Here is a 26,633-nt window from a genome sequence, read left to right as displayed (position 1 = left end):
TTCTAATGTGGTCCAATATCACTGCATTACAGTCACCAAAGCGTTCATCTTAACTTAAATGCCCAAAGCATTATTTTATCTAATAACAGATTTAAAGGTACCATTTAGGTCTACTACTTGAGACCGTCAGACCCTTTTGAGATGTGGGTGAACCCTGAGAGAACAAAAGTGTGAGACCACATTCTCACATGACAGTACACCCAGAATTTAACACAAGCAAGGCTGAAATGGAAAATACTGTTTAAACACAATACAGAGAAAAGTGCAGTTAAAAAAAGGTTAAACTGCAATGGCAGATACGACAATGCCTTTGAGTTACAGTTAATAAAAATATTTCTAAGTCATTCCTTAAACTGATTAAAAGTTTGTTTCCTATTGATTAGGTGTATAACAGTAACATCTGACCCCTTCTTGAAGATCTTTTATCATTTTCACCTTCACATGAAGTGTGACACAATTTTGCAGATAAATTATTAAGCTTTTGAAAAAACAATGGATTTGGTATCAAAAAAAGTATAGTTTTAGGAGGTGTTATTGAAGCCAACGTAACGTTACCAGTATTGGTATTGAAATTTTTTGAATGATACCTGGCCCTATTCCTGACTCAAAGTTAAAATTGAATGCCCATCTTTTCTTGTAAGCTAGACGAGTACCGACTGAAGAATCAAGTTCTACAGCTCTAGTTAGGATTTCCTAAGTTAAGATAAGAGGTATGAGACAGAATATAGGACACAGCAATGAGTTTAGGAATTGCTTCTGTATTAGGAAGACAGGATTTCTCCCATCTCAAAAACTTAAGTTAAAATAGGACACATTTTTTTGTAATGAGGCCCCTGGTCCAAATTTGATTTAAGTCGTGGATCAGTGTACCACAGTTTCAATCACCCGTCTACTCTCAGATATTAGGTAAAATTTCACCTTGTGAGTCTCCTTGTGTGTGTATCAACATGGCAAAATGTGGTGCTGTGGACAGCTACTGTAGCAGGAGCCACCACAGAGGTGGGTTTGAGTACTCTGCCAAGTACTTATGTGTCTGTGGACAGATTTTGTCAACGCAATAGCACCACAATCATGCAAGCTGCAGTCGAAACTTTACAGGTGTGTAGTTGACATCAAAGTGAGCTGGAAGATGGGTGTTTTCTGAACCATGAGTACTGAGTACTCATGTAATAAAACAGTAATAACTACTGAGTACTCATGGGTCAGGACACCAACATGTTGATGAGCGTCGTGGCTGGTGTGATCCCATCACATGATAGTCTCTAGTTGTTTCTTTTTCAGTAATCAGACGCTCTATGCTGTGTTGTACAAAGACTCAATCACACATTATCAACTGTACAGACAGAAACATGGTCAGTCACCAGATCATTGTGGAGCAGGGGACTGTGATGGTGCAGCACCTCTGTGTGTTCGAATGCAGCATTGCAGGTGAGGAGCACTCTGCCTCTTGACTTTTCCCCAGTAAAGACAAACCGTGTGAATGTAGGGAAAGAGAAAAGCTGTAGGCAAAGCTATTACAGCACGCGTATAATCACAAGATGTTACACACACACAAAAAAACTCAGGAATCAAGATAAAAAAACAAGGGGAACTGGACCATATTCTTTTTTGGTAGGGAATGTAATCTTGATATGTATTAAACTCAGGTAGCTTTCATCAGATGGAAAGTTTGGCAAACCTTTTATGTATGTATGTAAACTACAATTTTTATGATTTATTTTTTTTAACAGGAAAAGGCTAGAAATCAGCTTAAACACTAAGGCTACAGCCAACAGCTGGTTAGCATAAAGACTGGAAATGAGAGGAAGCAGGTGGCCTGGCTTTGTCAAAAGGTAACAAAATCCACCTGCCAGCACCTCTAAAGCTTACTAATTAACACATATATATTTATCCATACAATAACTACAGTGTAAAACAGTAACTCTGCACATGAACCTCCTTACAACCACTTGTTGTTTTAACATGGTTTTTGTACAGCTTAAGAAAACATGATCTAGCGTGATAATAAGTGAGTTACTGAAGTCCTTGTTGGTGGATTTTTGGACAATCAGACAGCGCCAAGCTAGCTGTTTCCCCGTTATTACAGCATTTATGCCAAGCTATGCTAACAGGCTGCTGGATTCAGCTTCACATTGAACGCACAGACATAAGAGTGGTATCTTATCTTCTCATGTAACACTCTGAGAAAGCAAATGACTATATTTTTTTGAAGATTACAAAGAAAAGCCATTTCATTATTAGATACAACATTTTACCCTCATGAAAGGACCATGTTACAGCATCAAATTATATTTGAGGCCTTTCAGATTCTTCAGAAAATTTGTCTACGCCAAGCTCTCCGAACTGAGTGAAAGTCTGTACCTAAGCTTTTACACTAAAGTCAATAAATAAAAGAAATATTTTCAAGCTCAAGATGTTCATTTATGTGTGCAAAGGTCTGCCACATCCAGTGCACCGTGCAAGATCAGACCATGTTGGTTTGGGTGTTGGGGCTGCGACTCTGCAGGTCCTGTACCTGGTCAAGAACCCAGCTGATGTTTGGTCTCTCCTGGGGGTTGGACACCATTATGGAGCTCAGCAGCATCTGCAGGCCCTGCGAGTAACTGAGCAGAAGATGAGCAGACACTAAATTAGAACAACTTAAGTTTGATCACTATTTGGTTAGACAGACCTTAATTTTTAAACTTGAAGGTCGAGTGCATAAGATTTACGGGGATTTGTTTGTAGAATGTGGCAGAAATGGAATATAATATTGGTACTGGTGTTGTATTTTTTTTTAATACCCAGGCCTATCTATTATTAAATGCAACGAAAATCCCAGTAAAAGAAAATCTTGGTCTACAATAGCATTAAATACTTACACATTTTATTTTACATGTCGAGGGAATTAGTCCTGCAGTTCCTAGTACTCAACACATCCTTAAAACCAATAACACACTCTTACTTTGGAGCAGAAAACAGTGACAGTAACTGATACATCAACAGGAAACTTTCCTCAAGTTATACTGTAGGATAAAGTTACAGTCTGAAGACTGACCTGCAGGATTGTGGGATGGCCACTGGATTCTGGACTGCGAGGGCAACACTGTCCCCCTTTTGAAATACCATGTCATACGGCCCCTCCAACATCATCATGCAGTAAAGCACACAGCCGAGTGACTGGACGAGTATGGCAGGACATCCAAAGATGAGAAAAAGAACCAGTCAGTTAAGGATCAACCACTTGATTTCAGTGATGTCACTTAAAGAAAACAAGTCTCAAGTGATGAGGAAAACAAGGCTTTACCCAGATATCAGTGCGCTCATCTATGATGCAGTGGCTCTCTACATTGAAGAGTTCAGGAGCCCTGTAGGAAATGGTGCACCGCTGGGCAGCCCAGTCCTGTATGGTCATGGCCTCTCTGGTCCCTCTAACCTGAAATAAACTCAGTTTTATTAAAATCATTACAGAGTAAGGATCATTCACTTAATAATTTGATGATACACCTTTAGCAACACAGACAGCTGTGTGTCACCTGTTGTTCTCAAACTGGTATGTTAATACTTTTTTACAGCAATTTGACACCATTGCTGTTGCAATTATGTCAGGTGTGTAAAGAACAAAACAAAACAAAACAAACAAAAAACAGTGCAATCCCAAATATTCCAATATTACCACTGTGTTTCAAGAGGCACGATCAGTGTTGGATGCTACAAGACAGCAATTATGATACAATAAACTAATAAGCTGCAATATCTTGTAGCCAGTGCAACTAATATGGGTGGAAACACTGAAGAAACAAGAGAAACTTCCTCACATACGTGAACTTACTATGAAAGTAACACACTTACTTTAACTCAAAGCAGGATCTTTTGCTTAACCTGCTCAGGTTGTTTTGTTTCTTAATATCTTACCCAAGTAGTTTTTGTGCCTTTATTTTATATTACTCTGCACTAGAGGCGGAAATCTGATTAAACTAAACCATTAAATTCTTCATAGGCCCCATCCTCTTACCTCAATCCTGGCACGGTTCATAGAGCCCAGGTCCATCAGAACTGGCCTGTCATCCTCATCCAGGAGCACATTTGTAGGTTTCAGGTCTCTGTGGAATGATACCCGACACACAGTGTTCAGATGTCAGCTTACATCAGAGTCATGGGAAATACAGGTGATGCTTGCCAACCACTGAGTTTTACGTTGACAAGGTACGGAAGAAAACGTTTCTGAGTGTGTCCTAAAAATATTTGTTTCTGCTTTCTGATCACAGTGCAGGGCATAAACTGTGATCAGAAGCAATGATTTTCAAGCAACAAAAACAGTTAATTCAGAATGTGTTTTGAACCATAAAATTAGTGTTGTAACAGAGTTCTACATGTATGAGAAACTTAAATTTAATGCACTTCATGACATGAGTGACATGATTTTTATCAAGTTTTGTTTTATGTTATAGACTTTCAAATGCAGACTATTTATTGACCTTTAAGGCTATTTATAAAATTCTAACATTTCTAGACTGTTCAAAGAACTGCAAGAAAACAGACACTGATCCTTCACACATACATGTTTGTTGTAAATATATATATATATATGTTTGTGTGTGTGTGTTTGGCAACAGATTACCTGTGTGCGTAGCCTTTGTCATGAATAGCCTTGAGTCCAGAGCAGATGCCACGCAAAATTTGCAAAATCTGTTTTTCAGGCATTAAGCTCCCCTTGTCTCGCAGCTTCTCCAGAACAGACCACAGACTGCCTTTCTGTTCACACAAACACACCAATATCATATCAGAATCAGATAATTTCCCTCGCAGTTCTTATGGTCATACTAACTGCTGTATACTTACACTGATATAAGGCAGAAGTAACCAGGCTTCAGTCTTGCCTCCACGATCAACAAAGGTGTGTGCAACCAGGGTCAAGATGTTGGGATGATTAAACATCTGATGCATCTCCACCTCTGTCTGAGCCTCCTGGCGCCCTTCACGGTCATGGCACAGGATCCTCTTAAGGGCGTAGAAGTGGCCATCCTTTACCCCCTCTACCAGATCAACATAACTGAAACCACTGATGAGAGGACACAGAGAGATTAGAGTTCGGGATGAGTCTATTAGACCAAATTTGAAAGTCAATATTCCATATTTTTCCTATCATCAACAAATCACATAAAAAGACCAAATTCAACACAGTGGCTGCAAACTGCTCCTAACATCAGGATAGGTTAAATAGGTTAAAAGATTCTAATTCTCATTGTATGTTGTAATCAGTATAATGTAATCAGTATAATGTGTGACAACATAGTTGACCTTTATCGTTTACTGAGGAGGTCAAGATCTGAAAAGAAGTCACAAAAATACTGTTTTATTTTACTAATATTCCCTATGACAGCTATGAATCACAGTTTTTAGAAATTTTGGCAATAAAGGAATAAACAGTAAATTTTGGGGGGCACTAGCTTTAACTGAGGTTTGGTATGCTAATTTATGCCAGGATGTCTAGAAGTATCATCAAGTTAAATCAAAAACTTTTTACTATTTAATGCCACTGTTTAATTAAATGTAAGAACAGTTTTGTAAAAAAAAGCTAAGCAGTGAATGTGAAAATAAAGGCACACTGAGTAAATACATAGTCAGTTAAAAATTATAACTGAGGCAAAATGGCAATAACTGGCTAAGTTAGAGAACATTTGTCAAAATATGTTTATGGATAGTAAATAAATAGGTAGATGCCATCCTTTCTCATATAGCCTACAGACAGTCTGTTGTCATAATCTGGTAAACTTCCTCTTTCAGATTGGACTGATGATTGCCTCACTTTTTAAAGCTCAGAGAGACTACTCAATACTTTTAAAGGTTTTTTTTTTAAGTAAAATGTAAATTTAAGACATTTTAGGACTTGTAGGGTTTCGGTCTCGTCATTGAATCTGTTGACAAACAAATACAAAATATCACCACACTTAAGCTTGAAGGAGTCATGTGGAACTTAAAAACTTACCCTTCATCTAGCTTCTGGACAAAGTAATATTTTTTGTTATCGATGGTGATGGAGCCACGGGAGCATATGCACAGGGTCTGGCCCATCTTGACAGGTACATTGTTTAACACCAAGCTTTTAAGGGCCTGGGAGAAACAGGACAAACACAAGTAATATGAGAGAGATAGGCAAAGAGATAAAAGGCAGTGACACAGTGTCACTGCCTTTTATCTCTGTATTATTCAATATTGAACGCAAGCTGCGAGATAAGCTGTGGACCCATTGTAAAAATCAACATATGTTACCATAACCAACTGTTAGACAGTTAACTACTACGTTAGCTAACAACACATCACCAACATCTAACGTTAGCATAGCAACTTCCAAGCTACAGCCAAACTGCGACAGTATCGTCCGTTTTAGACGCTAGCACCAATCGCTGTGTAATTTTAATTCACGACCTACACAGTGGACAGGTATGTATTACACATCGAGTCTGTAAATGGTAGAACTACATATTTAATCTTACCAGCTAGCTTTCTGTTTACCAAATTAGCTTACTGCCATTTTTCTCTTCTTCCTTCCTCTTCTTCTTCTCTTTGGCTTTTACTTGTGGTTCTCTTGTCAGCCATCGTATTAAGTGCACTACCGCCACCCTCTGTCTCAACGAGTGTGGACCGTAGATAAAATTCTACCCATTAATAATAATAATAATAATGATACTACTACTACTACTACTACTACTACTACTACTAATAATAATAATAATAATAATAATAATGATAATAATAATAATAATGGTAATAATAATAATAATAATAATAATAATAATCAGCAATAGCCCAGCAAAACCCCTATTGGTGGTATTTATAAGAGAACTGGCAGGGCTTGAAATCACTAGAAGAGACCATTTTATTTCATTTTATTGCTTTTTCTGTCCTATTTCTGTTATAATTTTGTTTTTCATGTGCTCCGTTTTTGCTCAGTAATATTTCTGCATATGTTCGAAAGGAACCCTTGATTCGCGAAACTCTCGCGAGACTCTTGCTTTTTTCCCTTCGTTGCACGAACAAATTATGTTTTGTGATGTGACAATGCCGTACATATAATCTGGATGTCTTCAGGACGGACAGCACTTGGTCAGGGTTAAGGAAATATCATTTTTGGGTTACAATTATTATTATTCTCGCGAGATCTTTCACAAGTCTGGGATTCTCTTCTAGATACGAGCTGTTTTTTCCCTTCTTCTCTTATATCAATATAAACAGTGCACGGCGCTTGTTTGTTACACAGCGCCAATAGAAGACTAGCGGCAGGAGTTGGTAACTTTGAGAGGAGCAGTCATGGCGGATTACAAGCATTACCGAAGGGGTCCCACCGACGACGGAGGTGACATTTGTGCTGGTTTAACATGTTAAATTTGGTTGGGAAAAAAGCAGTGTTTAGCGTTAGCTTCATTTGTTGCCTGTTTATTAAAACTGACACCATCTAATGTTAGACAGAGGAAACGTTCTTAAAACTTCGCTACATATCATTGGCCAGCTAATGCTAACACAAAGTAAAACAGTTAATAGGTAACATTGTATTGGTTTTCCTTATTTAAGTTAGAAATGGGGCTGACTGTAACTAACTTATTTGGCTAAACTTACTGATAACGTTAGCCTGGTGATAAAGCAAAGACTTGTAGCAGACAGGTCTCTTGTTAGCTTACTAACTGCCGTGTCCAGAAGGGAACCCTACACCCGCGAAAAATCTCGCGAGAAGTATAAATTGCGACCCTAAGCTAACCCAAACTATGTTTTGGTCCCAAAAATAAGTATATCTGAATCCTAGCGTTGTCACATAAATCCTTATTAGTTTGTACAACATGCATAATGAAGAAACAACGTCTGCAGGTCTCGCGAGTGTTTCTCAAATCTGGGATTCCCTTTTAGACACGACCTTTGCTAACTTGGCGTTAGCCTAGCTAGTGTGCATGTAGCTAACATAAGCTATTATGTTAACCCATAACACAGGCGCAGGTTAATACGATATGAATGAGTCACAACGTTATTATTATCTGCTCTCAGACCCCTGCGGACAGTGCTGATATTATATTACCTTAAACCCTGATACTGTTGTAACTAAGTTTTTGAACACAGTCCCCAGATGGACTTTTCAAACTGTAGCTAAGTTAAATGTTAAGAGTGGAATCTGAGTTAGAGACGTATTATAACATTAGCCACACAGGTAAAGATGATAGCTTTTATTATTCTCCAGTTCTCAGGAAACTGTTGTTCACCTTGGTGAGTTGTCTTGCCTCAAGCAGGGCCGCAGGAGGAGGAAGGCAGAGTGAAAACTAAGCCTGTCTCTTGTAGCACTGTGGGAGGAGAAGGGACAGCAGTCAAACGCACATCCCAGCATCTCACACCTGAAGATGAGGAAGAGCCCTCCGCAGACCCATCAGCACCCCGCAAAGTCTCCAAGATAGGCTTTAGCATGGGCGGTCAGATTGGGAAGAAGTCGAACCCCATATCTATCAAACTTGGAGCAACAGTGAGTGTGTAACAGTGGATATTGCTGACCTTGTTTTTAAAAATTGTCTGTTAGGGCTGCTGCTAAAGATTATTTTCATAATCCACTAATCTGCCAAGTATTTTCACAATTAATTATATTTTCACAGTAATAGTCACAATATTCCAGAGCCTAAAGTGATGTGCTCATACTGCTTCTTTTGTCTTATCACCAACTCAGAACCCAATGATTCTTCATTTATTAGCATAAATTACAATGAAAATGGTATTAACTTATGTTATGACTGAAACAATTAATTGATTATTGAAATAGTTGGCAACTAATTTTTTAGCAGTCCACTAAATGATTAATTGGTCACTTAGACAGTTGCGCCTGAGTGTGGAGGTAAATGCACATATATGATACTGCTGGAGGTGTAAATGGTGCAGTTCTCATAACACACTGCTAATAGAGGCTGAAAGAAAATTATTCAGACCAGTGTCCTCAACAGTCATAAACACACACTGTCGAGCTGTTACCCTCATTGTGAGAGGTGATGAAACAATCACTATTCATGAATAATTTGGTACAACTAAACTATTAATCAAATTTCAAGTAAAAGTGTTAAACATTTGATAGTTAAATTTACCTAATGTGAGGTTTTCCAGCTTTTTTTGTGCATTTTATGAAGAGAGTCAAGATGTGTGATGCTGTGCATTTTTATTTTGTTTGCCCTCAATCTTGTGTCCCCAACCTGTCCTAGAAACCCAAAGAGCCTTTACCATCACTTACTCCAAAAAAGCCAGGGCTGGCATCTGTTTTTAATGAAGACGATGATGTAAGAGCACACGCACGCAATAATATCATGGTTGTACAAATCCTTAAATAACAAATATGGAGAGCTGATCTTAACTTTGTCTCACTGTGCAGAGTGAACCTGAGGAGATGCCTCCAGAAGCAAAGATGAGGATGAAGAACATTGGCAGGTATACACACAGACCTACATCACATATCATAATTGCTTTCTCAGCTTCTGCTTTTATCAAAACATAAAGCTTTGGACTTTTTTGAATTAATTTCTACAGTTCACATATACATATTTAGCTGACCTGACCACCTGTCGTGTTTCTATTAGAGTTTGAAGGATCTGTTCTGTAGGGATGAAATGATCACAGATTTTCTGATAAACCACTGTAAAATTCCTGATGATTAGTATCACTGTTTCAAATTTTATTCATCATTCATCATTTGATTACCTTTCTTTCAAAAACTCAAAGTTAACACTAACCAGCATCAACCAAAGTTAGCAACAGTTTCTCATATGCAGGCAAAGGACATGGTGCCATTTCAAATAACTGAAAGGTTTCCCATAAAACTTGGTGAAGTGATTTCAGTGTGTGTGTCAGTACTTTATGAACATTTCAGGCACGTTTTAAAGCTACTACAAACAGTTTTGAACTGGTAATGAAACGGTCTCCGCTAACAATAACCTGACCCAAATACGTTTTGCGAGACCATTCGAGGGAAGATCAGTTATTTCGACTTGGTTATTGTTAATGCCTGCCATCAGGTCGGATTCTCCTTGAAATCTGATGAAATTAGCCTGTTTACATTTTCCCAGCCAAACTTACAGTAAGTTGTATATTAGCCAGTTGAAAGAAGCAGGAGATTTTTATTCAGATCTTTTTATTTTTTATGTTTATTTCGTGGTCATTATGGTGGAAACAAAAGAGAAAAAAAAAGATAACACTGATAAACTTGATCATTTTGATCACAATAATCTAACTTTTCCTACCTTTTCATCTCTAATCTGCTATCTTTTCAGGGAGACACCAACATCTGCGGGACCCAATTCCTTCAACAAGGGCAAGCAGGGCTTCTCTGATCATCAAAAACTTTGGGAGAGGAAGATAAAGGCCCAAGCAGACAAACTGTAAATGACTACCACAGTTTTTGTCACTGATGGATACTTTTGTATAGTTTAAAGCATGTCAGAGATATCTATGGAGGCTCAAATTATTCCTCACTGTAGCCTTGTGTTATTACAATGTCTCATCCTTGTGAACATGAGATGAAGAATACTTTAAGCCCTTTATGATTCTCTGTGACTGAGCTCAAGTTTACGTTCCTAACCACTACCGGCTGATGCTAACTGAGAGGAGAGGTACCAGTGTGTAAAGACTTGGTGATGACAGGTGGAGAGTGGCGAGATGTGACAAACAAAATAGCCAGAGTTTTGTTGAAACTGTGTAAAATTAGCTACAGTTGCTTTCTGCTGGCTAATGAGAAAACCTAGCATCTTAGAGCCCTCGTGCCCCTTTTGTGACATGCTCGTTCCTATCTGAAGCTGGTTAGGCGTGGTCCCGAGCAAGCTCTTCAGTGTTGCTTGTCAAACATTTGTGTAAAAATGTACATAGAAGTGTGACGTTTTATTTTTAAAATCCACAAATGGGAGTGTGTGTGGGTGAGTGTTATGTTAATGTAGATGTGTGTGTGTGTGTGTGTGTGTGGTTTTGGTGGGGGGGCTAGACTAGACGTACTGACATATTGTTTTGTTTCATTTAGTTTCTCAACATCAGTGTGCAATCCTTTGTTTTCACCAGCTGTGCCACCACATAGGCAGTCTTGTTTGATTTTTATGTTTAGTTTTGTGTTTGAGCTTTGAGCCAGTATTTCTGGTTTTGCTTACTCGGTTCTATATTTCCGTCTGCTTCACTGAATCTGGCAAATGGAGAGACTGATGACGTGTTTTTAGTTGACCAGAATCATACAGCTGTGACACTGATACCAGAGTGGGGATGGGTATCGTTAAGATTTTATTGATACAGTTGTTGATACTAATACTACTTATCGTTACTCTTATTGATACTACTCGCCATAATTTGGTGCAAAAAATAAAGACGTGACATGAAAAGATGTGAAGGATTCCACAGTTATTTTATTAATACTTTTTACTGAAGAAGTATCAAGTTAAATTGTTTCCTGAGTTGCGTTTACCTCATTTTTGTGTGAGCCATCAATTTTGAATGTTTTACCATGTCACTCTTTATGTAATGTTACATACCTACCGATAGCAGTATCGTTTGTCCAGGACCTCGTTGATATTTCAGTACTGACCAGTCAGGAACCAGTACTGGCTCTTGATACCCATCCCCACTGGTCCTGTTAAATGATTCCTGGGTGATTAAAATATTGTTTAGTAATGATTCAAACTCTTTTCATCACCACTTGTACCTCAGAAAGCCCACGCTTCAGAAATACAGCCCCAATCCTTTTAGATAAATGTTGTACCTCAGTGACTTTCTGGAAGATTCCCTCAATCAAAAATATAAATGTTGAATTCCTCTGTGGGTTACCTAACTCTTGTGAGGGGGCTCCTCCCCCAAATGAATCATATGAATATCTACTGCCACGACCTGATTTATCAGCCAGAACTCTCTTGAACACATACTTAAAAGCCAGTTATAGTAATAAAGTATTTGGATCATATGTGGTGTGTCAAATGTTCATTGCTGACGTGTCTGCTGTAACAACATACATGATGAACCTGTTTCACCCCAATATCAAAAATAACTAGAGCTCTTTATCCGTCTAGATCAGGGGTCCCTAACAGGCGGACCGCGGTCCAAGTCCGTACCGTCGTCTGTCCCCTGGGGGTCTGGGGGCGAGAAAAGCGAGGAAAATGTTGTGATTTTAACATGTTAACAAAACATTCTGGTGACTATTTCAGTTAAAAGAGTTAGTTCCATCTTCTGTTTTTGTCTTTTGTGGTTTCTGCAGACATTACTACCTTTACTTTTACCTTTGTAAAAAAAAAAAGTAAAAGTAAATCTACATTAAAAGTAAACTTACTTTACTGAGTATTTTTACTTTAGCAATTTATAGTTGTTCATTTAATAGACCTGTCTTATTTTCTCTTTTGTATATTACCATTGTTCTTAAATGAAGCAAGTTAAACATTATGATGTTCTGGACCTTTGCTTTAGGAAATTTTCTCTAACTGGACCTCTTTGAATTTTAGTTGAATACCCCTGATCTAGATACTCAGCAATTGAACCAAGATTGCGTAATGTGGGTGTTTGCTGCTGATATTGTGTGTGCATCAATTTAAAATGAATGCAAAACTTTATAATTAAGCTTTTATATGTATCTTCGATCGCTTTAAATGGTCTAATGGTGGCTTCCTATTATAATTGTGTTATTTTTCTGGAAGTGTCAGCATTCTCTGTATGTGTGTGCCCAATCATCTTTCAACCGATCATGTATACATCAGTCAAATCATCAGCTTATCTTGAACTATAGCCAAGCAGGCCAGCTGCACCGATAAGAAGCAGCAAACGTTGGTCATGGTTGTGTGCAGGATTGCTGACACAGCCAAATACAGCCAGGCACGGTTTGATATAGCCTGACTCAGCCAAACACAGCCACTGCACCATAGTCATCTGTGTGTGTTTGCCGTGTGTGAGTATGTAGGCTGTTTTTTTTTTTTTTTAAATACTCAATGAAAGGGCTCAATCCTAATGTGGACCTGAAACACCAGATGGCTGTGCACGGGTGTTTTTCTTCAGTCTCATCCTTTTCATTTGAGTCCATTTTCCGGATGTTTTGTTGTGAAACAGTTGTGTTTCATATTTAAATTAAATAGAACTACAACGATCGATCATTTATCAATCGGCTATTAAAATTAATCGCCAACAATTTTGATCATCAGGTAATCATGTGAGTCGTTTTTTTAAAGTAAAATGTCCAAATTCTCTGATTTAAGTTTTTCAAATATTTCTGTTTTTTATTTATTTATTTATTTATTTATTTTTACTCGATGACAGTAAACTGAATATCTTGTCCTGGACAAGAGAAGACATGAGGAGGTCATCTTGGGCTTTGGAAAACAGTGATCAGCATTTTTCTGACATTTTATGGACCAAACAAGTAATTGATTAATTGAGAAAATAATCTACAGGTTAATCAATAATGAAAATTTTTGTTAGTTGCAGCCCTAAATTTAAATAATTATCATTATGATTATTATGATTGATGATCATTAGCAGGAACACTGGATATCAGTTACAGTTGGAGCTGACAGAATAGTCTATACAAAGATGTCATACTAAATGGTGCGCAGTATTCATGTTTGTGGTATTAATTCGAACAACAATGATAACTTTCATCTATAATTATTGACAACAATTAATCTCATCTTTCTCATTTATCCTGAGTAAACTGAGGATGGAGGGGTGATACCTTTTTCTAGGCTTTGTCTGAGAGGAGGCCTGAATTCTCAGCCTTTGAAAACCCATTTTAAATGTAGAGTCGATAGGTAATCGATTATTCCACACTGTTTAACTGAAACAGTTTATTTTTGGTACAGATGGAAATTATAGAGTACACACCACTACCAGACCCTGATCGTGGCTCCCAGGGTGACTCACTTTTTCTCCCCATACAATTGAAAACGTTACACCCTGTTCGACACCCCTACCATCATGGAAATTTCCTTCACACGTTTTTTTTTCACACTGGAAACAGTTTCAGTAAACTGCTTTGTAAAATAAATATGCTGTACATCAAGTTAGGAAAAAACGTTAATCGTAATGCAGTCTGATCGTTGGTCCCTTATGTAAGTGAAACCAGCCTCACTCTCTGAGTGTGATCGGGCATTGCCTTCCTTAAAGACGTCCAGAAGTTTCTGGTGGCTCTGGCAGGTTTTCCTGAGGTCCACTCCAGACTTGGCAGCACCTTCAGGGCCCTCTGGACCAGTGTGGGCAGCGGGGGGTCCGGCTGGACAAGAGATGCTGATGCTCTATTGATCCATATTAGCAGGAGCTTGAAGGTAGATTTTTGCAGCAAAGCCTAAAGATTTGGACCAAGCAGCAAATTATTAATCAGTTGTGTTTTTTGTCATAAAAATAGTAGTTTAAAGACAAATTATGCAGGATTTAACCCAAAAACAATGCACAGTCTCATGCATAAATAATTCTTCTCAATCATTTGATGTCCTGGAAATGAGATTAACAATCAACTGTATTTCTGGCGTGTTTACAAAGCCCAACTGATAAATCCTGACTTGAACTGATATGATTTTGCTTGTGGCTACGATTATCAGGCAGATTTTACCATCATCTATGCCCTTCCTGGTTTCAGTTTATGTCACTGAAGTAAAAGAATGAAACCACTGAGGTTATTTTAAGAGAAGTGTGTTCTGGGTTTACGTTGCTGGAAAGTGAAACCCAGAAGACAATAGTTGATGCAGGTGGGCTTATGTTTAGTCATACTTTACTAAAAATGAACTGGAAAACAGTGACTGGCTGCTGAGTAGAGGAATGATGAGAAAGATTAAGGTAATGCCAGGAAAGGGTCAAATAGTTGGCATTTAAGTATATGCAATATATAGTTCAGCATGTAAATCCTCTAATACTGTTTGTGCTGCCAAGAAAGTTAAAAGGTAGCTTCTGTATTTTTCAATGTGGATCCTATTTTCCCACGTTTTTATGTCTATATGACTAATAAGGACAACAATTTTTAAAAGTGGTCTAGTAGGCCAGCTGACCTTTCATAAGTCCTGCCCCTTTTTGCTCTGTGCTCCAATCACAGTTGAGCAACTTTTTTTTACCCTGCTGAACCTCAGCCAACTTCCTCCTTTCATGTTTCTTGTACTTAGATACATGGGTGGAAGTAACTAATTACAAATTCTTGAATTACTGTAAGTAAGTGCTTTTTGGGGGTACTTGTATTTTTATGAGCGGATTTTCAAGCCTGTATATTTACTCATTACAAGATGTAATGTACTGGCGAAGCCATTTGTTGAACAAGGAAAATTAAACTTAGACTTAAAATGAGAAAGAAAAAAACGAAGATGAGAAAATAATGTGTTTTTTATCTTAAAAATTATTAATGATTAATCAGTTGTTAGCATTTCCAACGACTGGTTAAGCAAATGCACAGAATTTGCAACCCTAGTTTGAAGAGATGACTGTGACATCAACGGTTAAAAGTAACTAATATTCTGAGTAGTTTTTGTGCGCAGTATTTTGGGACCTGTTGAAGCAACATATGGTCACAGAGTTAGCTAATGTTGGTAAAATGCTAATTAACTAGCTAGCTAATGATTGGTGTAGATTAGCTAGTTAGCTAGTGTTTTGCTAACATAAGCTATCAGATGTAACTAGCCAACAATTTCTGTAGTTTAGCTAGCCAGTTAGCTAGCAATTTGCTATGGAGCCCAGCACTAGCTAACCAACTAGCTAACGAAGGTGTACACTAGGAAGCTAGTTAACAAGTGTTCTCCTAACAATAGCTAACTTAACCCTCTAAAGCACAGTGTTGCCTCCAGGTAACACACGTTTGGCCCTTTGGATTCCCACCATGACATTTTAGGTATTGTGTATTTCGGCGTACATACGGTTCAAACAATATAAGATAACCAATAAAATGCATTGCTAACTATTTAATTTAATTTTAACTTATAAACAGTAAGATGACAAGAACACAACAAATGGTTGCAACATACTTTATGTCAGGAAATGTGACAAAATGTGACACATTATCTTTTTTTATAGTTTGCTTTATAGACTTTTGATGTAAAGTTTGCTGTAATGTAACAACACCCTTTAGCACAAACTGAAAATGTTAATCTGGTGAGGCAATTAAATATTTTGCATTAGTATTGTGATCTTTTTTTTTTTTTTTTTTTTTTTTGTTGTAAAATTTAAACAAAAACAACTTTTTTCATTCCTTACCACTACAGTTTTGCTTCAAGGTAACAGACCCTAGATTTCTTAAGATTATGTTAACTTGATCTATTTTATGGCCAAAAAAACATTACAAATGTTTTACCAACTGCATCATAATGTGTATATGCATAAATAGAGGGTTGTCTCCCGGCAACATCTTTTAAACAGCTTCATTTTTTTTTTCTGTTCAACATAGCTGGGTCTTGCATAATAGTGTAATAAGTACGGGAGACAGGAAAGGAGAAAGCTGACCGAGGTTCCAAGGGCAAGACTTAATATTATAATTAATATTAGAGAACGCAGTTGACGGCTGCAGCGTCTCACTTAATCAAGGACTCTTCCTGAACTCATTTGTCATTAAATATAAGCTTGTCGCTACATTTTTAGAAAGATTTCCCCATCATTCACTAACTTCCTGGTTTCAGTTTATGTCAGCGAAGCAAACAAAACCAGTGTGGTTATTTTAAGAAAACTGCATTCAGGATATATGTTGCTGGGAAATGAACCTCAGAAGACATTCATTTCTTGGAAGTAGGTTATTGTTCAGTTATACATCCTACATCCTACTAGTGGACTGGCCAGGAAAGCAGAAGAATGATGTTGTCACGTTTCCAAGGAAGTAGCCCTAATGGCAGACGTGTATCTGCAGATCTTAAAAAGTCTTAAAAAGAGCTTATGGAAGTTATTAAAAAGTCTTAAATCTAATTTACAAAGGTCTTGAATAGTAATGTTGCATATAAACTGTTTCTGTATGTAATTGCAGGCTGTCAGGAGCTGTTATATACCTGTGAGCTAAAAGTGGGATTGTTGGTTAGGACTTAAATGTATAATATTTAACATTTCTGCATTAAGATGTTGAAAACCTACTGGATTTGTTCAGTACTTAAATGGTCAGCTTTCATCTTATCATGTTCACACAGTTGTCTTTTTAATTGTCAGTGACAGCTGGTATGTGATAAAATTTTGAGCCAAAATTACATTCTTATGGTGAGTTAAATCACATTTAAAACAGTCTCTGGTGAATGTGGGGCATTCCCAAGAGTTTCCCAAGAAAGCGGGAAACTCGCAGGATAATTATAGCCTACCTGAACTCCTGATTCCAGTACATAGACAGCATTGCTGGAGGAGAGGTAATCAGCTGACAGGAGACAGATGAGCATTTGGCTTCTCTGTATTGCAAGGACCACATCATTTGTATACACTGCAATACAAGAAAATACAAGACGAGATGAGATGAGATGAGATAAGATAAGAAAAGATATGATCAATTTTATTGATCCCACACCGGACAAATTCACACATTACAGCAGCTCAAGCATTGAAAGTACAGGCAGAAAAAGGAGCGAGTAATAGAATAGAATAGAATACAAGTAAAATAAAAATAGAATAAAATATGAAAGTGATGTGAAGGATTAACTGTATGTAAATATAAAATAATAAATAGTATATATATAGACTGGAATGCCTATTGATAATATAGGCATAAAAATGTGCTATTATAATCATCTTTTTTTAAAGATGGATTTTCTTATGAGAATGTTGACCCTCTAAATTTATGCCCCAGATTTCTGTCACTTTTTAGAAACACACGATTTAATCAGGCATAAAAAGGTTTTAGCTATAATCTAAGCTCCTCTGTCTCAGTTATGAATTACAGATGTTTATTTTGATTTGCATGCTAAGAACTCTTAATAACTTTAAAAAATAAAATGGCTGCTCACTACATTTTGTCAACACCGTCTACATTTAATAAAAAATGTAATCACCAGGAGGCTGGCCCATTACAAGGTTTAATAGCCAAGAGTTTGATCTCTTATAAAATATTTTACCAGTATTATTGAAGAGTAAAAATAAAAAAAAACCCTCAATAGAGACTTGTGCAAAGTAATTGAGAGTATTTCTCTCCTGACCTCCTCCAGGCAGCACGTCCCTCTCCAGCAGACAGAGGCGATACCCCCACTGCTTCTCTAACACGTGGGGCAGCAGCGTGTCGAGTGGTTGCTGGGTGGATTTTCCCTCCTCAGCGTCCAGCAGGTCCTTGCTGGGTACACATGCTGCCAGTAAAAGTCATTGTTAATGCACTTTACCACAGTAGTTTAATGAAAATGAAATCCATACACTGAACATGTCGGCTCACCTTCCTCGTCAGTGTCAGGTCCTGATGGAGGGCTCCACACATACGACAGAAACACATCAAATTCTTTCTCATCTGATTGGTGGTGGATGAGAAAAGATGATTGTGAAAACAAAAAGTTAAATTAAAAAAAAAAAATATATATATATATATGTTTTTAATTTCAAACTATCATTATGTCTCAATTAGGTAGTTAATGTAATGCTTTTCGAACATAAAAACTGAAAAGAATTGAATCTTCATGTTGTGGTAGAAAATTATCGAGAAGAGAAACCACATCCTGTGAAGAGGAGCAGCAGCTGTGGTCAGAGCGTGCATGCAAACTAAGTTTGCCTTTGGGTTTCTCCTCTTTATCGTGTGTGTGTGTGTCTGTGTCTGCATTCTGACCTCCATCTTGTTTTCCATGTTGAAAGTGGGATCTGTAGATAATCTGTAGTTCCAGCCATTTCACATGCAAAACGATTCCCAGTCCAGCTACCAGCAGCAAAGACCCAATAGGATAACCAACCAGTGACGGCCATGTTACTGAAACCCAGTCAAAAAGTACACTCATTAGGTTGTATTATGTTTTTAATTCTGCAATAATTGACTTTGGGTCACACAAACAAACTGTAAACACAAAAGTGACATTTTATCATCAAACTTGTTAGCAGAAAGACTCCAGCACCGTCTTCACTAGCTAGTTAGATAAGATAAGATACGATAAGATACGATAAGATAAGATAAGATATTCCTTTATTTGTTGCACAGTGGGGAATATTTCAGTGTTACAGCTGCAGGGTGGATAACAAAATTATAAAGAGGCATCAATAAAAATATAAAAATAATATATATATATGAGGGGAAATATAAAAATATTACAATTTAAACAAAAGGAAAAATAAAAATAGGAACACTATACACAATGTAAACAGACTCAACAGTTAAATTTACAACATTGTATAGAGGTAGTATTGATCATTGAGATCATGCAGAGGGTACATGCGGACAGTGTGGACCAGGAGTAAATTGCAGCTAAAATGCTGGGAGCCTCTAAAAGGCTCTGTAATGTGGAGGAGAGCTGCAGAGTCCAACAAGAGTCGGGCTTCATCACAGTCATCATTTAAGTTTCACATTAAACTTGGTCAATTCATCCTTTGTAAATATAAAAATATTGATTGATGGAATGTTATATGTTGCCTGCACAAAATTAAGCCTCATCAGTCAGCAGACATAAACCGTGTGAACATGTTTGTTTCAGGTACAAGTTGTTGTCATTGTCGAATTCACTGGATTGGTTACATAATCTTTGACCTCAATAAATGGAACTTTTTCAGTTTGAGCAAAGACGTGAAAATGGGTCAAATGCTGCTCTCTTTCCAGCCGCAACAGGTATAAATAGGAGTTCTGAGGGCCTTGGGGTTCATAGCTCCGAGCGCTGAGTATTGCCCACAGAGAGACAGCTGCAGCTGCTCCGGTCACTGGGTCAGGGCAGCGTGCTTCCAGAACCTTTTACCACCCCACCCTCTACGAACCTGGAGGGACTTTCCTTTACATTTTATCGCGTATTATACTGTGTAATCATACAAAGCAACATTATGTAACTTCAGAGATGGGAAGTAACTAAGTACAAATACTTTCTTTACTGCACTTTTGAGGTATTTGTACTTCACTTGTGTATTTATTTCTCTGACAACTTTTTACTTTTACTAACTACATTTTGACACAAATATTTGTACTTTCTGCTCCTTATATTCAAGGCTTACTTTAGTTATAATGCAAGATATAACAAGGCAAAAACATCATAAAAGTCATTACAAGATGAAAATGCTGTAAAAGGTGTAACACAGCACATTTTTCAGGGGAAAAACATTGTATTTTGGGTTGAACTGTCCCTTTAATACAAATATATTTTTCAGACGTTTAACTTTATTAATTAACATATTTTGCTTAATTTGAACTGTTTTCTGGGTGTTTTCTTACTTTTAGACTGGTCCACTACTTTTAATTACAAATTTAATTTAATTGACAGGGAAATTTGTCGTTTGGAGCATCCTTAGTTGGGAAGACAACGTGCAAAGATACAAAATAAGAAGAATCAATAATTCACCTCAGATGCATTAAAATTAAAGTATCAAGTCTGCTTTGAGAATGTAAGGAAAAAGTTGTCAGAAAAATAAATATTCAAGTAAAGTGTGTGTCAAAAATATTCTACTTGTCAAAATACAGCATGAATCAAACAAAGTGATGAAGGTAATATTAGAAACAATCGTACCTTTAATTTTCTTCTTGAGCTTGATAGTGACATTGCGGTTTCCAACTGTGTTACTAGCGATGCAGGTATACATGTTGTTCAAGTGCTGCGGAGTCACCTCTTCAATGATGGCTTGTTGTGTGATTACAAACCCATCAAGTGGGTTTCCTTCTCGCCTGAATCAAGGAGTCAATGAAAATTTAACATACAAGTTTGTTTGTTTGCATTTTACAAAATTCTAACAAGCGAATACTGCTGATGTATAATGAGAGACGGGTACTAACTGGCAAAAAAGCAAACACTGACTAAGTGACTCACTTCGGTGTCTCCAGGGGTAATGGAGTCCTATTCTCCATGTTGCCACCGTAATGCATGTACCACCACACCTCTGGTGAAAACTTTTTCTCAAAAGGAACATATATCTCACATGTCAGAGTGTGAGACTGACCTAGAACAAGTACAAGAACAAGGCCATTATAATCACACCTGAGCAACATTTATTACCTTACTTATGTAAGTAAGTTTGAGCTGCAGCCAAACAGTAAAATAAGTGGAAGGAGCTTGTGGGTCTGAAAAGTGAAAGCAATGCAGAAGTGCCTTAAATCTAAACCTAATGGCCATCAGGGGGCGACTCCACTGAAATCTGATTCTATGAAAACTTCTGAGAAAACAACCCTACTTCTCACTTGATTTATGGCCCCAGTAAACATTTTCCCAATGAATTTATGGTCTCAATCGCTAGTTTCAAATCTTCTTCTATACAGCATGATGCTCGTTTCGTAAATTATGGCCCCAGTTAGAGTAAAATAGACCAGCAGTATATGCTTTAGGGTGGGACCAGGGGCAGGGGCGGGAGTCCACAGTTACAACAAAATTTCCCCTTTCTGGCTATGATATGGCACTGACACCATGTTACTGAAAAAAATAGTAATCAAACTGTCAGCTAATTAATAATTAATTGTTTTCAGGAACATATTTTAGTGTGCTGTTTAGCTGTAATACAAGAAAGGCAACCAGGTAGGCTGTCATTATTTTCTGCTGAATGGACGAGCTAAAAACCAGGCAGTGGCCAAGTTGCAGTACGTGACCCACCAGCTCCACGCTCTCATCACTACTACTCTGGTTGCAAAAAACCAAGATGGTGACCCCCAAAAACTTGAGGCTTCGAAACGGTATTCCACCGACCAGTGGATGACATCACGGCAGCTTTGTCCACTTATTCTTCTGTCTCTGGCTACGGCTCCATGTTGAGCACCATTTGAACCAGTCAACGTCAGAAGATGACATGTTAGATAGTTTTAAAAGTTGCCAGAACCAAATCAATTGTGAGTTAATACATACAACAACTGGTCAACGTGTGGTTTTCAGCAAAGAACCAGACGAAATGAACACTAAGATGTTTGATGTATACAACATTTTAAAGCTGATTATAGTGGTAACAGTGTTTATTTTGAGTGACGTTCCCATGTCTGATATGGCTCTGATAAAGCGGTTCAAAACCATCTAAATTTGTTATTAACTCTGATAGCTGTAGGATAATATCGTTGTACATTTGGACACACTTACCGAGCTCCACGTCCTCTGTCGTGTTGCCATTAGGATACCTGATTTTTGGAGCTTCTGTTGGTGTGTTAAAATCTGTTTAGGCAAGGAAAATAAGCTTTGTATTATCTGTGTAATCTGTTAACTGCATGTCTGAAAAACATGCATTCTGTATAAATCAGATCTGAGAGCCACTTCAACTTGCCTACATATAAGAGAATAGAATCAAGCCATTTGAATGTGAAAAATAAATAAACAACTGCATCCCACCGGCAAACTTCATATGGAAGATTTAGGCTCGGTTTTACCAACAAAGATTAATATTTAAACCAAATTAAATCATGGTCTAAACTATGTTGCACCAAACTTTTTAACCAGTTTAAAATTAGGAAAGGTTACATGTAAACCTCTCTTTACACCTCAGATTGTTTTTTTTTACTATAAACTGAGATTAAATTTAATTTTCACCAAAACTTTAAACTCCAATTTAAACTGTGATCCAGTATTAACTTTAAACTTATACTTGAGGAGTCTTAACTTTTAACATGGCTGCCTTTTTTGAGATCGAACTAGAAAAATAATCAAGTGCATCGAAAAAAAAAGTCAAGCTAAACCCTCCCTCCTCTTAATTTGGTTTAGCAAGAATTACCATATTGATAAAACTCTATTTAATTTTGGTTTACTTCACTAAACATGGATTTACTAATCTGAGATTACTTCTTAATTGTGCAGCAGAGCGCTGCTTAATTTTAAATCTAGATTTAAAATCTTACAGTTTTATTTAACAGACACTTGTATCCCAAGTGATGTTTATCTGAGAGCTGATGCAACACGAGCAAGGAGAGAACAACATGAGTAAGCGAAGGGATTACTCAATTTAAACCTAGTTTTGCTAAACTCTGATGAGATCTTATCTTTAATGATCTTTGGTTGTGCAGCCTGTGAAGCCAGATGTGTTTGAGGTTAGCAGTCGGATGTGAACCAATTTAGAGAGCAAGTGTTCAAAATAAATAGATATATAGCTATATAACCGTAAATAGGAGGTAGTGAAGAAAATATATTCTAGGAATGATACCAAGATGTACATTACAATCTCATATTAGTTTCTGACTGAACATGAAAAAGAAATAAACAAATAAAACCTCTCTGGGGTACGTCTGTGTGATGTGCTGCGTTTCTCTGCAAAGGCTTCTTTCTTTCTTTCTTTCTTTCTTTCTTTCTTTCTTTTTAGTACTTTGTGTCCCTTTTGGAAGCTTAAATAAAAGAACATATGACTATGATTAAATTAAATGGTGTTTAACATGCTTCAATGATGCTGAGGGAACAAACGTCTTCTTCTTACCAGGCCCAGATCAAATATCATTGATACAGTAGGTGATTTGTTCAGTTTTAACAGAGGGGATGGCCCTAACCCCAACCCTATACATTATACACTATACTGGAGAGAAGGCAGACATTTCTACGACCTATATGTCCAAAACTCCATCTAGATGGATATACAGCCTACATTTAAGTTTGCACATTTAGTGCTATTATTCTAAATGTGCATTCATGCATAACAAAGAAAGAAACATCTGGACAAACAATTGATAAATCGACAACGAACATTACACATCATATTAGGCTAAACAATTTCACCATATTTGGTTTTGCTGTAATCTGAAAGTAGAGGGAAGTAATTAAGTTACGTTACTTTAATATTGAGACTACATTGTAACAGGTAATTAGTAAATGGAGTAACCCTCCCAATCCTGTTTTATTATTATTATTATTATTATTATTATTATTATTATTATTATTATTATTATTATTATTATTATAGCATACTCAACCTGTCTTGACAACAGTGACGTTGACAGCCCTCCTGAAGGTCCAGGTGACTCCTTGCTCAATTATTTGTCTATCACAGAAAAACACATTATCATCTTTTTGTCTGACTTTGCAGAGATGTAACTGTCCGTTCTCCTCACAGGATTGTCTACGCTCCTCAGACATGGCTGTGTTACCCTGTGAGAAAGCACACCTCGTTAAGTTTTGCTGTGATTTATGTTCCTGTGGTGAAATGGTTGGTTCTGTTCACGTGTGTTTTTTTTTACCTTATACCAGATGACATTTGTGTTGTCACTACAGTTGAGACCTGGGCAGTCGACCGTTCCAACTTGACCCACGGTCAGATAAACACTGTTCTCATTAGGCCGGAAGCATTCCACACTGTTTCTGTCCACCACCTGCAGATGGAAGGACAACTTGCTGCCGCTGGACAGCAGAGACCTAAATGCTTAATAGAATTTCAGTCATATGTGTCAAAACCCCTTTAGAATTTGCCTTATGTGTAAAACCTGCGTTGAAAATATCCACAGTAGTTCTATAAATGCTCTGCATGCTTTGATTAAATTCAAAGTTGTGTATAGATCCTCCTTCTAGATTGCAGAAGATATTTCCTCATATATGTCTCAGATTAATAGAGTGACTTTGAAATATCACTTCCATGGTCACAGATCACAGGTAATAAACTTGGCAGCTGTGTGGTCAAGCTGTATGTCGCATGCAAAGTTTATATGATATTCATTGAATTAATGTTGAATTGTGTTGAAATGGCGTTCCTCTGCTTCAGTAATTATTAATACCACCAGATGACTAAAGAGACCAGGTTCTGAACCCACAATTCTCCTTGTTAAATATTTGCTTGAGATAGGCTGTGACCAGACCAGTGTGTTTTGCTGGTATAACCCAGTGGTCAACAGGCTGCAGCTCCAGAGCCACTTGTGGCTCTTTGGCCCCTCTCAAGTTGCTTCCTGTGACTTTGACAAAATATTATATGGAAATGAATAATAGCTCTTTTTTTAGATTTAAATTTTTATTTGTCATTGTTGTGGGTTTACAGTGATTCTTACATTCTCCAACTGGAAAATGAGTAACCTATGCGTGTATAAAAACAGTGTTTTAATTTTTCATCACCTAAGCTGTGCATCATATCCTGCATCTACAGCTCGGTGTGTTTTCCACTAACTTTTGCGTTGAGTCTTGCTCGGCTTGTTATGGATGCCCAAAGACAAAAAATCAAAGAAAACCAGAGAAGTCACCAGTTGCAACTCCAGACAGATTTTTTTTCTTTTTTGAGGGAAAAATGGTTCTTCTGATCATAAAGGTTGCTGATCCGTGGTAAAGCCGAAATTATACCTTAAAAAGAAATGCATTTCCAAGGATACTGAGCTTCTATTCCCAGGATAGCAAATGTCTCATTTTCAGGAAAAATATAAATCCCTACTCCTCAACACATCACACCATCTGACATTACAAAGGCCGTTACTTTTTTGCCCCGCATTTGTTTGTCCTTTCTTTTTAGAACACTTATTGTTGTTTGTGTATAAAAAGTGTAAAGTGTAAAAAAGAAGTAATAATAGGAATAAAAAAGATGATTATTCACCACTTAAGGCAGGTGTATGTTCCAGAAAGTTTTGCTTCAGCAGGGATCTTCCTCCCACAGTCAAAGGATGGGTGTTCATTTCCTCCTGTGCCGTCATCAGTCCTGGACCACACCACCTCCATGTTCACACTTTTTAAGCATGGCATCATAAAGATTTCCCCTTGCACAACTCTGTAGTGCTTGTGTGTAATATCCTGCTGACGCCCTAGAGACAGACAGTGAGTTCTGCATTTGGTACAGAGTCATATTTCTGTTTCATTTTAACTGTACGGTGTATCAAGGTTGGGGATGTCATTATGCACCATCCCCTTTAAACACACACACACATACACACACACAAAAACATTTTTTCACATCATATTGGAATAAAAATTGTTATAAATGAAATACCTTCTTTTTTCATTCGATGGTTTCCCACACAGCATCCGTCCGAGAAAATGGGAAAGATTAAAAAAAGCACGATGTATCCAGTTTGCATCGTGTGTCTGTAAATCTATGAACACTACTTGTGGGTTTCGGTCATGATGCTGATGAAAAATCTGCGTCCTTCACAGTTTAATGTTTTCTCTGTCATGTTTACTTGTCTGTAACCACATGTGGAGTTCCTGGTACTCTCTTATCATCATTCATGTTTGCTCCTCGCCCCTGAAGGCGGTGACATGAGGTGCAAAAACATTTTCACAGGACATATAGTTGTTGTAGTAGGTGGTATCGTATGGTTTCCTGTTTGGCTGTGACTTCACTGGAACCTGCCCTAGAACCTTCTTCTTGTTAGTCATTAGTCACTTCCTATGAGAGCGGCAGAGGAGACTCTTTTTGTAATATTTTATTGTGGTGTGAAAGGAAACAGTAAGCCACAGAAAATACATAGGAAACGCAAAAGTTAAGTAATACTGTCACAACAGACCAAGGTTATTATATTTATCTAAAACTAAAGATGAGTTAAAAAAACATTTTTGTTACATTTTAGTTTACTTACAATATAAAATAAAAATACACAGGAAATGTAATTTTAGTCTTTGTCAATTTGATTGAATATGTCCTCACAACAAGCATGAAGAGACATTGGTGCACATTATTATTGAGACGGTGATGTCTACATGCCTTCACAGAGTGTTTGTATTGTA

The 26,633-nt window shown here is 37.4% G+C and overlaps 3 protein-coding genes across 6 annotated transcripts; 1 reads left to right on the top strand and 2 right to left on the bottom strand.

Moving 5' to 3' along the window:
• Nucleotides 1–918: 918 nt before the first annotated feature.
• On the bottom strand, nucleotides 919–6,643 carry stk16 (serine/threonine kinase 16). Of its 3 annotated transcripts, none has more exons than XM_084714604.1 (8): nucleotides 6,509–6,643; nucleotides 5,969–6,093; nucleotides 4,822–5,041; nucleotides 4,601–4,734; nucleotides 3,995–4,082; nucleotides 3,287–3,415; nucleotides 3,038–3,159; nucleotides 919–2,603 (listed from the first exon to the last, which is right to left on the bottom strand). In XM_084714604.1, exons 1-8 carry the CDS (start codon nucleotides 6,512–6,514, stop codon nucleotides 2,465–2,467), a joined length of 963 nt encoding a protein of 320 aa, XP_084570730.1. In that variant the 5' UTR covers nucleotides 6,515–6,643; the 3' UTR covers nucleotides 919–2,464. The 3 variants fall into 3 exon arrangements, with proteins under 3 accessions (XP_084570730.1, XP_084570738.1, XP_084570747.1); XM_084714612.1 differs by having other exon boundaries at nucleotides 6,477–6,623; XM_084714621.1 differs by having other exon boundaries at nucleotides 6,496–6,542.
• A 552-nt stretch (nucleotides 6,644–7,195) lies between these two features.
• Nucleotides 7,196–11,929, top strand: pcnp (PEST proteolytic signal containing nuclear protein). The gene is made up of 5 exons (XM_084714597.1): nucleotides 7,196–7,336; nucleotides 8,256–8,482; nucleotides 9,204–9,278; nucleotides 9,371–9,426; nucleotides 10,266–11,929. Exons 1-5 carry the CDS (start codon nucleotides 7,291–7,293, stop codon nucleotides 10,375–10,377), a joined length of 516 nt encoding a protein of 171 aa, XP_084570723.1. The 5' UTR covers nucleotides 7,196–7,290; the 3' UTR covers nucleotides 10,378–11,929.
• Nucleotides 11,930–13,254: 1,325 nt separating this feature from the next.
• On the bottom strand, nucleotides 13,255–26,229 carry LOC146332733 (interleukin-18 receptor accessory protein-like). 2 transcript variants are annotated; one of them, XM_084714577.1, is made up of 12 exons: nucleotides 25,897–26,229; nucleotides 25,507–25,711; nucleotides 24,176–24,350; nucleotides 23,912–24,086; nucleotides 22,104–22,175; nucleotides 20,856–20,985; nucleotides 20,559–20,713; nucleotides 18,692–18,829; nucleotides 18,308–18,379; nucleotides 18,081–18,224; nucleotides 17,256–17,371; nucleotides 13,255–14,290 (listed from the first exon to the last, which is right to left on the bottom strand). In XM_084714577.1, exons 1-12 carry the CDS (start codon nucleotides 25,982–25,984, stop codon nucleotides 14,054–14,056), a joined length of 1,707 nt encoding a protein of 568 aa, XP_084570703.1. In that variant the 5' UTR covers nucleotides 25,985–26,229; the 3' UTR covers nucleotides 13,255–14,053. The 2 variants fall into 2 exon arrangements, with proteins under 2 accessions (XP_084570703.1, XP_084570711.1); XM_084714585.1 differs by having other exon boundaries at nucleotides 13,264–14,290; nucleotides 24,176–24,335; nucleotides 25,897–26,226.
• Nucleotides 26,230–26,633: the final 404 nt, after the last annotated feature.

This window comes from Lutjanus erythropterus, chromosome 1 (assembly GCF_056507025.1).
Source record: "Lutjanus erythropterus isolate fLutEry1 chromosome 1, fLutEry1.hap2, whole genome shotgun sequence".
Classification (NCBI taxonomy): Eukaryota; Metazoa; Chordata; class Actinopteri; order Lutjaniformes; family Lutjanidae; genus Lutjanus; species Lutjanus erythropterus.
The sequence above is the reverse complement of the archived record's forward strand: the minus strand, read 5'-3'. Positions and strand labels throughout refer to the sequence as shown.